This window comes from Macaca mulatta, chromosome 9 (genome assembly GCF_049350105.2).
Source record: "Macaca mulatta isolate MMU2019108-1 chromosome 9, T2T-MMU8v2.0, whole genome shotgun sequence".
NCBI lineage: Eukaryota > Metazoa > Chordata > Mammalia > Primates > Cercopithecidae > Macaca > Macaca mulatta.
This window is the reverse complement of record NC_133414.1, coordinates 28,112,346-28,125,094: the sequence shown is the minus strand read 5'-3', so window position 1 is coordinate 28,125,094 and position 12,749 is coordinate 28,112,346. Positions and strand designations below refer to the sequence as shown.

The 12,749-nt window shown below is 34.0% G+C and overlaps 2 protein-coding genes across 26 annotated transcripts in view; one reads left to right on the top strand and one right to left on the bottom strand.

The window, feature by feature from the left end:
• The window catches only part of ABI1 (abl interactor 1), a 117,949-nt gene extending 106,583 nt beyond the window's left edge, over positions 1–11,366 (top strand). For 10 of the 20 annotated variants that reach the window (XM_015146661.3, XM_015146656.3, XM_001104055.5 and 7 more), the window contains 3 exons: positions 2,456–2,542; positions 6,433–6,618; positions 9,508–11,366. In XM_015146661.3, the coding sequence (XP_015002147.1) occupies positions 2,456–2,542; positions 6,433–6,618; positions 9,508–9,683 (449 nt within the window). In that variant the 3' untranslated portion in view covers positions 9,684–11,366. The remainder of the gene's footprint in view (positions 1–2,455; positions 2,543–6,432; positions 6,619–9,507) is intronic. The other 10 variants (XM_001103797.5, XM_015146659.3, XM_015146658.3 and 7 more) reach the window with 1 other exon arrangement.
• A 93-nt stretch (positions 11,367–11,459) lies between these two features.
• The window catches only part of PDSS1 (decaprenyl diphosphate synthase subunit 1), a 50,719-nt gene continuing 49,429 nt past the window's right edge, over positions 11,460–12,749 (bottom strand). For all 6 annotated transcript variants that reach the window (XR_013397972.1, XR_003719197.2, XM_077946032.1 and 3 more), the window contains one exon: positions 11,460–11,921. Coding sequence is in view for 4 of the 6 variants with exons in the window: in XM_077946032.1 (XP_077802158.1) it covers positions 11,781–11,921 (141 nt within the window). In the remaining 2 variants the exon portion in view is untranslated. The remainder of the gene's footprint in view (positions 11,922–12,749) is intronic.

The window sequence follows — 12,749 nt, the reverse complement described above, 5'->3', positions numbered from 1 at the left end:
ACATGTTATTTTAGTTTATACAACAACACTTAATACTCAGTGAATTCTCCATATTTACATAGGAGGTTGCTTTAAGCTCTTTGCATTTATAATGAATGACTCGTATATGTGTCTTAAAGCAGAGTTAGGGGAAAGTGTTTTTTTGAGACGGAGTTTCACTGTTGTCACCCAGGCTGGAGTGTAGTGATGCATCTCGGCTCACTGAAACCTCCGCCTCCCAGGTTCAAGCGATTCTCCTGCCTCAGCCACCTGAGTAGCTGGGATTACAGGCGCCTGCCACTACACCTAGCTAATTTTTGTATTTTTAGTAGGGACAGGATTTCACCATGTTGGCCAGGCTGGTCTCGAACTCCTGACCTCAGGTGATCCACCCACCTCAGCCTCCCAGGATGCTGGGATTACAGGCGTGAGCCACTGCGCCCAGCCGAAAGTTCTCATTAGTTTTTTGTTTAAAATTTAAAGATAAATTATGTTATAGCAAAAATTCCTAAGAATTGAAAACCACTTTAGCAGAAATATCAAAATTCACGAGTAATCCCAAAATTTATATAGCTTTTATCCAGACTAAAATATTAAAGCTACTGAGAAGTGTTAAACTTCACTAAATAGGATTTTACCTAAGATTTGGTATCAAAAGGTAGCCAGTGTCTGTCTAAATATTCTAGATTATCTAATAATTCACTTCACTTGTTTTGTCAACTTTATTTTTTTCATATTCTGAATTTTTAGATCCCATCTTTTTGTTTATCATTTTCCTTTTCCCCACTTTAGACATTTAATTTACTCTGCAAATAGGATTTTTGGTGACTCTTTTATATAATACATAGTTTTATAGTTTTAGCAATGCCTGCGTGGATTATTTTCAAACAGGATACTTTAATTAATGACCACGTTCTTTTGAATATTGGAAAGCAAATTTGGCCTAAAATTTTAAATAAATGATTATGTTTTGTCAAATTAATTATCCTTCAATCTGAGTTACTGTTGGTGTTGTACTACTGGTAGTAGTATGTGAATGTTTTTAGTGTTTTGATGTGCACATTTTCCCTTCTGTCTAAATGTAGTAATGATTAGTATCTTCACAGCATAGCTTTTCTTTTTCATTACATACTAACCAGCATGGCTAGTTACTAAGAGTTGTTTCTAAACACTTTTTTAGCTTTGTGAGAGTTTTCTGTTTTTTAAGTCAAAACCTCTAACCTTTTATTTAAGAGCCTTCTATAGCTTATTAGAATGAAATAGGATTGGTTTCATAGTGAATTGAATGTTATTTTTAGCTATACAATGAATATTAATGCACATAATTGCTTTGTTACTTCTTTGAACACTGAACTTCTTTCAAATTTTTATGCTTACCAACAGAATTTGCACGTTAGATTAATTGAAACAACCTTTTGATTAATCCTTGGTAACCAATAAATTGTTTTTCTCTATCAATTTAGTGTTACTACTTGGTGACTACCAACAGATTAAATTTTGCTATCGAGTCCTACTGACTTTTTCTAAGCAATCTTTGGCAATTACTTGTTAAAATGAGACAAAGTCACAAGCATATGAATGTTTACTTCTAGTGTATGTTATAATTTTTAATACATGAGTATTTGGTATTTCCTGTCAATTATGTCATCTCCACAAATACATGTGAATGTGTTTCAAGCTATCCAATGAGTTGTTAAAAATTAATGCAAAGAATTACATATTTTAACTTATTGGAGATCAGGTTTCCTTTTTCAGAACAGTGATAAGGTCACTTTTGAGATATCCCATGAAATTGAATGATTAACATGATATATTCCCTTGTAAATTTAGGACTGATATTTTTAAAAATAAAATTGCCAAATTAAATCACAACCTTGTTTTACAAACAAGAGTTTTTCCTGGAGAGCTGTGTGTGAATTTAGATATATAATAAGAACTGTCTTTAAAGGAAACCTGTGATTAATAGTTTTATTGATATATGAAATAAACAGCTATTATATATTTGTTTTATTTATTTGGGTCCCAATTTACAACATTACCTTAAAGCTAGACAAACCTGTTATAGTTATGGCAAAGACACAATATTCTGGAAACCTATGTAGGTATTTCATTGTTACCTATTTTAGAAGTCTTTCCTTATAATTTGAAAATTTTATTTTACCAAATAAAGTGAGTGTGATGGTAAATTTAAATCTTTCCCAAACAATATAACATTAGGATTAAATTAAGTATATTTGTTCTTTTATAAAATTACTTAATTGGCTAAGCACAACTTGGCCTTTAGGTTTGCTTGTGGGAAATGTACTCGAAGGTTCTGCAGGTTTTTGTTTTGTTTTTTGTTTTGTTTTGTTTCATTTGCAAACTGTTCTTTGCATACTTATGTTTGTGGTCCTTGTAACTGACTTCTGCTTTTTGTTTGTTTCCTTTTCTTTCCTTTATCTGTTTTACTTCCCCCATACTGTGTTGTTGCTACCAGTTTCTATTGCTCCACCCCCTCCCCCTATGCCTCAGTTGACTCCACAGATACCTCTCACAGGCTTCGTGGCCAGGGTGCAGGAAAACAGTAAGTTTGGAAAAACTGAGCTATGGAAGAGTAGAGGCTGTCTCCTTATAGCATGCATGGCTGACGATGAGTCATCGTTTTCCTTACTTTTATTGAGAAGCTAATCTTATCTTGAAAATAGGTGCAGATATGTTACTGAAACTGAAGAGCACGGTCTTCAGTTTTTTCTCTTTGTGTGCATGGTTACTGACCCATATAAATTTCAAAGCTGCAGTTTTCTTATGTCTTTACATGATCCTAAAACAGGAGATCTGATCTTTACATAATCTCAAGGAAAGAATAATCAAACACAAAAATTCAAATTGTATGGGAACTTTTAGCTTCTAATATTTATTAGAATTAGAAAGCATATTTTATTTTAATAAATTTATCAAGATATAGGTAGATATACTATGAGATTAAATTTAATATGAAATTGGGGCAGGTTTTCCCCCCTTAATTACAAAAAAATTTTAGGGAAAGCTTTGTAGCCTCAGATTTTCGTACATACATGATATTGAATCTACGTAAAGGTTCATTGTTTGGATAAGATTGAATGGCCAAGAATAAGTAAATTACATTGATGCTATCCATTTCAGGGTGAGTGATAAGCAATTTAGCATCCTTTTCACATTTTGGCTACATCCAGGCCCACGAAGATTGTTTCTGAATATGAAAATCAGTTAACTTTTTTAGTTCTTCTCTTGAATGAAGTTCAGGGATTTTTTTTTTTTTTTTTTTTTGGCGGGCGGGGGGGAAGTTATTTTGGATATATAGCTTTAATCAGGATAGACTAATTTATATTACTGCCTGATTACTTTTGAAATTCCAGAAGATGTATAATCCTAACTGCATGATCACAGTGAATGTTATATAAAGTGAAAAATACCACTATTTTACTGAATTATAATATGCTAGAATAGCATATTGATGGTAATGTGGTCTATTTTTAATTTACTTCATTTGGACCATCACCATGAAAATAAATCTCAGGATGGTTTGAACAAATGAATAACCCACTTGCCCAGCCTATCCTCCAAGACGATATATTGTGGCAAATTCCATTCTTCAGCTTTTGCTGACCCTGTTATGTTATTCTCCCCATTCCCTCCCTTCTGCCAGTCAAATATTTGTGTACTCGATGTTATGTGCCAGGCTCTGTGAAAAATACCAGCAGTTTAAGACAAAAGCCCCTTCCTTCAGGAAATGTGTGATCCAATTGGCTTGTTATAAAATGTTGTTTCGTAATGTTGACATTTCTGAGTGTAAGCCATCCTTACTGTTAATATGTGTTTGAAAACCCTAATGTGTGCAAACCTTTAAAAAGATATGAATAATCAGCCTGGGCAACACGGCAAGACCCTGTCTGTACAAAAACTAAAACATTAGCCAGGTGTGGTGGCGTGTGCCTGTAGTTCCAGCTACTAGGGAGGCTGAGGCTGGGGCATCATTTGAGTCCAGGACGTCAAGGCTGCAGTGAGCCATGATCGCACTACTGCACTCCAGCCTAGGAGTGCAAAAATAAATAAATAGAGTGCAAAAATAAATAAATGCATGGATGGATGGATAGATAGAAGTGAATCTTATTTTTAAAAATAAATGAGTAAGGGTAAACTGCTGGTCATTAATGCTGCAGAGTTTAAAGACAGACAGTGTGAACTTTTGAACTGCCATACCACTAACAATTATTAGGAAATAATTTAAAATAGTCATAATGCACATCAGTTTTGTGAGTCCAATGGTGACTGACTAGCTATTTGGTAAATCTTTTCTTTATATAGAAATCCAGTATTAGTGTGCATTATTCTAGGCATGTGTGGTCTTTGCTAAAGAGGCTCTTGGTATTAGTTCTTTTTACCAAACATACGAACTTGGGTCAGTGATTCTCCTTGTGCCACAGATTCCCTAACTTTATTTGGTTTCTGTTTTCTTTGAAAGTATGTTAGGAAGATTGGTGTTAAAATATGTATCAGCACTTTAAATGTTTTATGAAGTACAAATTTTATGTGTTCTTCTCTTAAATACCCAGTTTATTATGACACTCAAAGTGGGTGATAATGAATGCATGTAGCAGTTAGCCTATTAATAAGTGTTTCAATTTAAGATACCAGCCTCTAAAAAAGTCAGCAGTGTGTTTGCATCTCTTTATGATTATGCAGAGAATTAGATTAACCAAGACTTCTGCCATAATTTGAAGATAAGACATGTAGATTTACAACAGTTGGACATAAAGACAATTTCGTGAAAACATTGAACTAGTGTGATAAATCGAGAGTAAATTCAAAGTACCCACATATATAATTTACACATTAAGCCAAACTAAGGATATGAACTATGGCTGTTTGATGTTGGGAGGGGTCCATACCCATTTTCCTGTCCTCAATAATATTAAAAAGTTTTATAGAGGAAGTTATGGACAACGATAAAATGGATCTAGGAATGAGGCAGAAAATTTAATTGTAGACCCGTTTGATAGGTGTTAGAGTGAGCATTACCATACAAGATTTGTTTTCTAATAGCCCTTTCATCCCTCAAGAGGATAAAATAGAAATCACAGCATTGAAGTGGTTATAAAAATAGGGTCATTATCTGCAAATATTTTAAACCTGGAGCCCTTGGTTGTATATTCAGCACATTATTCCCAGGAGGGTAAACGTTTAAACCTGTATGACAAATAGATTACGGCTGATTTCTTTGATCACGTAAATAGCCCCAGAAATTGGCATTTGATTTAGTGTGTTTGTATTATGAACTTCTCCCCTGCAGGAATTATATAATTCCCGTATCAATCTGTATGAAAACATTTTCATATGTCTTTTGAACTTTTAAAGAATTTTATGGATCAGAAATTTAAGTTAAGCACTAGTTGGGTTCCAGCTTTGAATTCTTTAAGTAATAGGAGCATTTTTACCTGATATTATGCTAGCTAGTTCATTGAACAGAGCTCTAGCCTGACATTTTCCCATTTCCCTGTTTACACCTTTGACTATGTAAAGCACACACATATATACTGACCACGACCATCTAGAGTTTGAGGTATGAGTCATTTTTATTGTTTTGTTTACTATAAGTTTCTTTTTGTTTGTTTTTTTAATTACATCTTCAACACTTTATGTTTAAATCTTAATTGTTGATGTATTCTTAGAAAATTGAATCTTTAGGATCTAGGCTTGCCCTCATCCCGTGCTTATGTTTTACTAGCAATAACGCAAAATTTTAGCTTGCTTTCTACAAAAAAACTGATTATGAATATAAACATTTTAAAAAATATTCAATTAGATTTTCTACTGGTTGGGGATTCTTTTTCCATTTTTTCAACTTGTAAAATGTAAATAACAGAGTAGAAAATCTATACACAGAAGCAGACCTAATACCACCAACTTTAACTTTCTCTCCATCAAAACAAACAATAATCAGCAAAGAAACAAAAATCTGTCCATGGGAGACTCAATTTTTAGGGAACCAAAGCTGTTTCAAGCCAAAATCGGGCATGAATGAGCAGAGTGAAAAGTGATCAAACCATTAATGTAATGTTACTCATATCGTTTACTGCAGTCCAAATGACAAAAGTGACATAGATTTAGTTTAGGTTGTTAACATTTGTCCCGATCTGAACCTTGGAATAAGGAAACTACTCCTATAATCCTTATAAAAAGAGACATTGTCTCCTAACACCCTGCATTCATTAATTTGTAATACTTCCAGATACACTTATTTTTAGCTCATTTTGTTATTTTTAAATGATTCTTGAGTAGCATAAACTTTAACACACCAAGCTTTTATTTCTAATCATTGCATGTTTTATTATAGTGCATGCTGTACTTAAGTTAGAGCTTTCTTAAATTCTGTTAACTTATAACTTTCCATCTAGACTTATTTGTGATTCAAATCAATCATATGAATCTTTTTAGTTGCTGATAGTCCAACTCCACCGCCACCACCTCCACCAGATGACATTCCCATGTTTGATGACTCTCCACCTCCCCCACCACCACCTCCAGTGGATTATGAAGATGAGGAGGCTGCAGTAGTTCAGTATAATGATCCATATGCAGATGGGGATCCTGCTTGGGCCCCCAAGAATTATATTGAGAAAGGTAAGGTACAATAATTGAATTGATGTGAAGGAATATAACCTAATTGTAGAAATTTAGGACTATAAAGAACATCTAGTCCAATGTTTCTCAGCTTTTTAAACTGCCTTACCAGCCAAGATGATTTACTTAAACCTTACTTCCTAAGCTTTGTATTATTCCCAGTGTACAGGGTGATTCTTTCTTTGTATTTTAAATTAAAATTGCAGTGTTAGATTTGCTTTCAAACTACATATGTGTTCAGCTGAAGATTAACTTGCTGGATGGCATTTTGTAGATGAAACAGCTAAGGCACAAAAATGGAGTTATATGTAATTAGTAAAGATTTTAAAAGTTCTGTCAAGCTCTGTTGATGACCTTTCATATCTAAATATAGATGGTCCCTGAATTACAATGGTTCAGTTTAGGATCTTTTCAACTTTATGATGGTACAAAAATGATATGCATTCAGTATGCTTCTCAACTTATGATGTAGCTTTGTCTGGATAAACCTGTTATAAGTAAAAAATGTAAGTTATAGGTTGAAAACGTACTTTCAATTTACAATATTTTCCACTAAACAGTGGGTTTATTGGGACATAACCCCATCATATGGAAGTGGAGGAGCATCTGTCTTTAAAAATTTATTAGTACTATCATGAGAAAAGCCTCAATTAAGGTGTCAGGTGATTTTATAAAAGAGAAGACAAATTACCAGGATTATATTTCATGAAACTATGAACTACTATAAAGTCGTAATTTACCTACAGTACCCAATATTCACTGTAATTATCTATTAAGAAATATAGGTGGGGAAGAAACAAATCCTGTTTCTAGTTTTTATTTTTTCATCTAGTTCTGTGCTATTTTAAAATCTGTATTTCTTTTTGCAGAAATGGGAATCAATTAAAAATAAAATCAAATCTGTATTTCTATAGAGTTCTGAAAAATGCTTGTAATTTAGTTGAACACTTTTGGTTGCCTTTGATAGATTTCCTTCTATTGACTTTATTGGGTTAACAGTCTTTAAGCAAGTAGCTGTAGCTCTTGAGACCAGCAGCATTCTTTCCTGCCCAAGTTTTGGATATGTGGCAAAAGTAAATTTGTTTTCCTTTTATATTTTTTTATTTTTTGAGGTGGAGTCTTGTTCTGTCTCCCAGTGTGGAGTGCAGTGGTGCGATCTTGGCTCACTGCAACTTCTGCCTCCCGGGTTCAAGCAATTCTCCTGCCTCAGCCTCTTAAATAGCTGGGATTACAGGTGCCCGCCACCACGCCCAGCTAACTTTTATATTTTTAGTAGAGACGGGGTTTTGCCATGTTGGCCAGCCTGGTCTTGAACTCCTGACCTCAAGTGATCCACCCATCTCAGCCTCCCAGTTGTGGGATTACTGGTGTGAGCCACCACTCCTGGCCTTATATTTTTAAACGGTAAATAATTTACATATTGTTAAGAAAGTCTTAAATATTCTACTTTAGATTCCCATATACCTTCAAATAGAGAGCTGTTGTTACTTATGAGGATGATAAACTTGAGTGGCCTTGAATTGTGTTTTTACCCATATTTTCTTTCTTGGTAAAGCAAATTTAATTATGAAAATGGGACCATATTTATAGAAGTTGACAAATTTGGAATGACATATCGGGTAATATACTTGATAGTAGAGGATTAAAAAGTATCTTCCCAAGAACTAGGGGTGAGCATACTTTGTTTGGTATAAAGCCAGATGGTAAATATTTTAAACTTTGCTGGCTATACAGTCTCTGTCACAACTACTCAGTCCTACTGTTGTAGCGTAAAAGAGGACATAGTACATGAGTAAGTAGATGTGGCCATATTGCAATAAAACTTTATTTACAAAAAATGCAGTGGTTTGGATTTGTCCATGGGCCATGATACACTTTAGATTGCTTTCCACAGCAGTTTGCAAAGGAAGTGAATATAGGCTGAGCATCCCTATCTGAAAGTCCCAAATTCAAAATGCTTCAAAATCCACAATGAGTTCCAACATGATGCCGCAAGTGGAAAATTCCACACCTGACCTCATGTGATGGGTCACAGTCAGAACGCAGGCACATGACACAGTTTATTCAGTGTTCCCAAGGGAAAAATAAAATTACCTTCAGGCTATGTGTGTAAGGTGTATGTGAAACAAAAATGAGTTTTGTGTTTAGACTTGGATCCCATCTCCAAGATAGTATCTCATTACCTATATGTAAAATTCCAAAGTCTGGAAAAAAAACCCAAATCCAAAGCAGTTCTGATCCCAGGCATTTCAGATGAGGGTTACTCAACCTGTATCTTGAACTGAAAAGAATTACAGACACCACAGAATTGCCACGTTCTCTAAATATTAATTAAAATCCTTTGAAGTAAGTAAATATTCTTTTTAAAAAATCTGGGAACAGTACCTTAAATTAGCATGGGTCCTTGAATGAGTAGGATGTGATTTACCTTCCAGTGACTGTGTATTTTCAAATTAGATAGCTTGGGTTGTTACCTGGTTTACTGAATGGCTATGCAGCTTTGCCTGATAATTATTTCGAAAAGCGGTGCTTTGTATATGATAGGCACTTGGTATTTGAATGAATTGAAACATCTAATAAATTCTGAAGTTCAGAGAGCTTTCTTAAAGTGATTGACAGAACCTATTGACCTGTTCAGTCTAATCAGATTGTCATTTGACTCTTAATTAAGCCAATGATATAAGTACATGGTTAAGTACATGGTTAGATTAAGCCAATGATATAAGTACATGGTTGGCACTGACCTACTTATATTGATAGATACAAAAATTAAGAAATCTTCATAAAAATGGTTTTGCTGTGCTATATATTTAATTGGCTTTGTCTTAAAATTCAAGTAAATGTTGGATATAGTGCATTCATGTGATATTTCAACTCTTTTTTCCATAGTTGTTGCAATATATGATTATACAAAAGACAAGGATGATGAGCTGTCATTTATGGAGGGTGCAATCATTTATGTTATAAAGAAGAATGATGATGGCTGGTATGAAGGAGTCTGCAATCGAGTGACTGGTCTGTTCCCTGGGAACTATGTTGAATCAATCATGCACTATACTGATTAATTTTTTTTTTTTTTTTTTTTGCTTTTAAAGTAGATTCTTATTACTCAGTCATACTGTGGGACAATTATGGTTAACAGAACTGTCTTAATATGTTTTAAAATGTGCCCATATTTTCAGAACATGCTGTTTTATTGGTAAATTGAATGTCTACCTGTAAGCATAAATCTTTGAGGCAGTTTGTGTATTGCTAAATAGCAATTTATACAAGAAGCTGTCCATAACTGATTATGCTTATGTACTTACTTACACATTTTTAACTTTATGACCAGCCTAAATATTCTGGGGGAAGTGGGGTATAATATTTAACAAATCATTATTCAGATTGTACCATTACATGTTTCAGTGCAGCATGATTACTAACGCTATGTCAGACTAATATTAAAATCAGAAAATTTAAATGCTGGTGCTGGTCAGACTTTTTTTGTTAGATTCTCTCATTTAAAAAAATACTGTTTGTTTAAAGCATGCATAAAAATTTATGTATTGAAATATACTTAAAAATTCCAAGATGCTTCCCATTTGTGTAATATTTACCTGGAGGACTCATACTTAGGTGTCTTAACATGAATTGAGTCTCCAAGGGTCTCCATGTGAAACAAAAGAAGCAAAAAGAGAATTATCTGTAATGTTGTAATTTGTACCTAAGTTTTTTAATGAGTGAAATTTGCATTATAAATTTTTTCCATTCATAAATACATAAGTGAACCAAAGGTTTTTGTCCTTTCCTTCACTGGTTTGCTTTAAAAAAAAAATAAAAGATAATGATTTATTGCAGAATTATGGTTCTATTTTCTCAATATGTTAACTTGGAAAAAAATTTTAGCCTTATCTTAATCTGTCCCAACAGCAATGTGACGGGTTTTTGCAGATTCAAAATCTGCAATGGTTATTTACAAGTCAATCTACTGAATTCCTTTTTTAAAGAATCTTTTGAAGCTAAGAAAATGTGTCAAATTGTGTGCATTCATTCTGTAAGTAAAATTCGTAAGGATTGCCATGTCCTTCAGTTTTGCAGTGGACTGTTGTACACTGGTTCAATGAAAGGAAGTTAAAAGTACCTTTTACATATTGTAAAAGTGGATACAGTTGATTTGTGAATAGGCACTATTTAATCCATTACCTGGCACTAGCAACATTAGAATTTTAAAATAAAATAATTGGGAAAGAAGGTGGGTCATGTATTAATCAGTGAACAGAGATTTACCTAATGAACAGACTTGTATTGTCTTTTGACATAATCAAAATGCAACACATGCACTTTGTGTGTCTCCTCTTAATTTAAGGGAGGGCTGAGGGATGTTTTCTCTTCTTGTGTATAATTCTATATTGCTTAGGATATTAAAGTAGAGCACTCAAGTGTGGGTTTCTGTGTTATTGAGGATTTGTTTGGAATTCAAATTACAGTTATGTACTGGACGTTACAGACTTGTAACACCATAGTGAATGGTAAGACTAGTGCAAAACAGTTATTTCTGAAAATTAAAGACCATTACTGCTACCAAATCAATGTGACTATTTCATACGCATTTTGCCTTTGTTAATTTTAAACAAAGTATCATTAGTGATCAGCTAGCTACCTTCTACTTTCCATTTTTGAAGTGGATTGTTCTCTTAATTTGTATATAACCTGTTGTCTAAATTTTATGTACAGTCTTTTATAATAAACCATTCTCCTATATGAAACTTTGGATACTGTTAAAATATAACTAATGTGGACTTCAATGCAGACTTCACATTTTTCTCATCTTTACTCCCACAGTAAATCAAGACAAACCATTTGAATTTTAACATCGATTATTTATTTGTGTAATGGCCTTACATGTGGATATTAACAGTGTAAACAATACCACATATAACCATCAAGATACCTCGATTATAATTTATAGGACTAGAATGACAGATTCAGATGGTTTAATTACATTTAAAAAGTTTTCTGAAAAAACTTTTGCAATAAAAAAAATAAATTGCCCATCAATAAGTTTGATATCTTTTAAAATGATTTTTGGTTATCTGCACATGAAGCAAACAAAGTGTATTCCACAAAATTCTTTAGGCACAGTCTGGTAAGATAGCTGCCAGAAAGAACAGAAAGAGTTGTCATTTCTCTCTTGTGAGGACAATTTCTGAAAGTTGAATGAGGGCATCTCTTTCTGGGGATGGTCGAAGTTTACTGATCTCTCTTATTGCTTCATGGCAGTACTGCTGGGCGAGGTAGGTTGTTTGTTGCACACCATCACTCTACGAGATACAGAACAAAACAGAGCAGATGCCTGTCACTGACTGAATCAGCATTTTAACTTCCTGCTATAATAAATGAACACATAGTTTTGAGATCAGATGAGCTGAGGGTTACAGTTTCAACAGTCAAACTACATCTCTAATGTTCTTTTCCCGACTCATAGTGCTAACTTCCTTTAGGCCTTTTTCTCATATTGAAGCAAATTTTTATTCTATTAGCATGCAAAACAACTAGCTCATCAATATTACGTGGTCATCCATTTTCCCCTTTTACTTGACTTTCTCAAAAGTTCTACATACAAAGTATTGTTATACATTTAAATGTAAAAAAAACACAAGTAAAACTTATAAAGAATAAAGACATAACAAAATGAAAGTACAGAGGGTTTATGAAGAAAGGTTCCTTTCTTCCAAAGGCACTCACTTTATCCATTAGTTTTTCTTTTTCTGTTTTTTTTTTTTGAGACAGGGTCTCACTCTGTCACCCGGACTGGAGTGCACGGCGTGATCTCAGCTCACTGCAACCTCTATCTCCCGGGTTCAAGCAATTGTCCTGCCTCAGCCTCCCAAGTAGCTGGGACTACAGGCGCATGCCACCACACCCAGCTAATTTTTGTATTTTTTTTTTTTTTTTTTTGAGACAGAGTTTTGCTCTTGTTGCCCAGGCTGAAGTGCAATGGCACGATCTCGGCTCACTACCACCTCTGCCTCCTAGGTTCAAGCAATTCTCCTGCCTCAGCTTCCCTAGTAGCTGAGATTACAGGCATGTGCCACCATTCCTGGCTATTTTTTTTTTTGTATTTTTAGTAGAGACAGGGTTTCTCCATG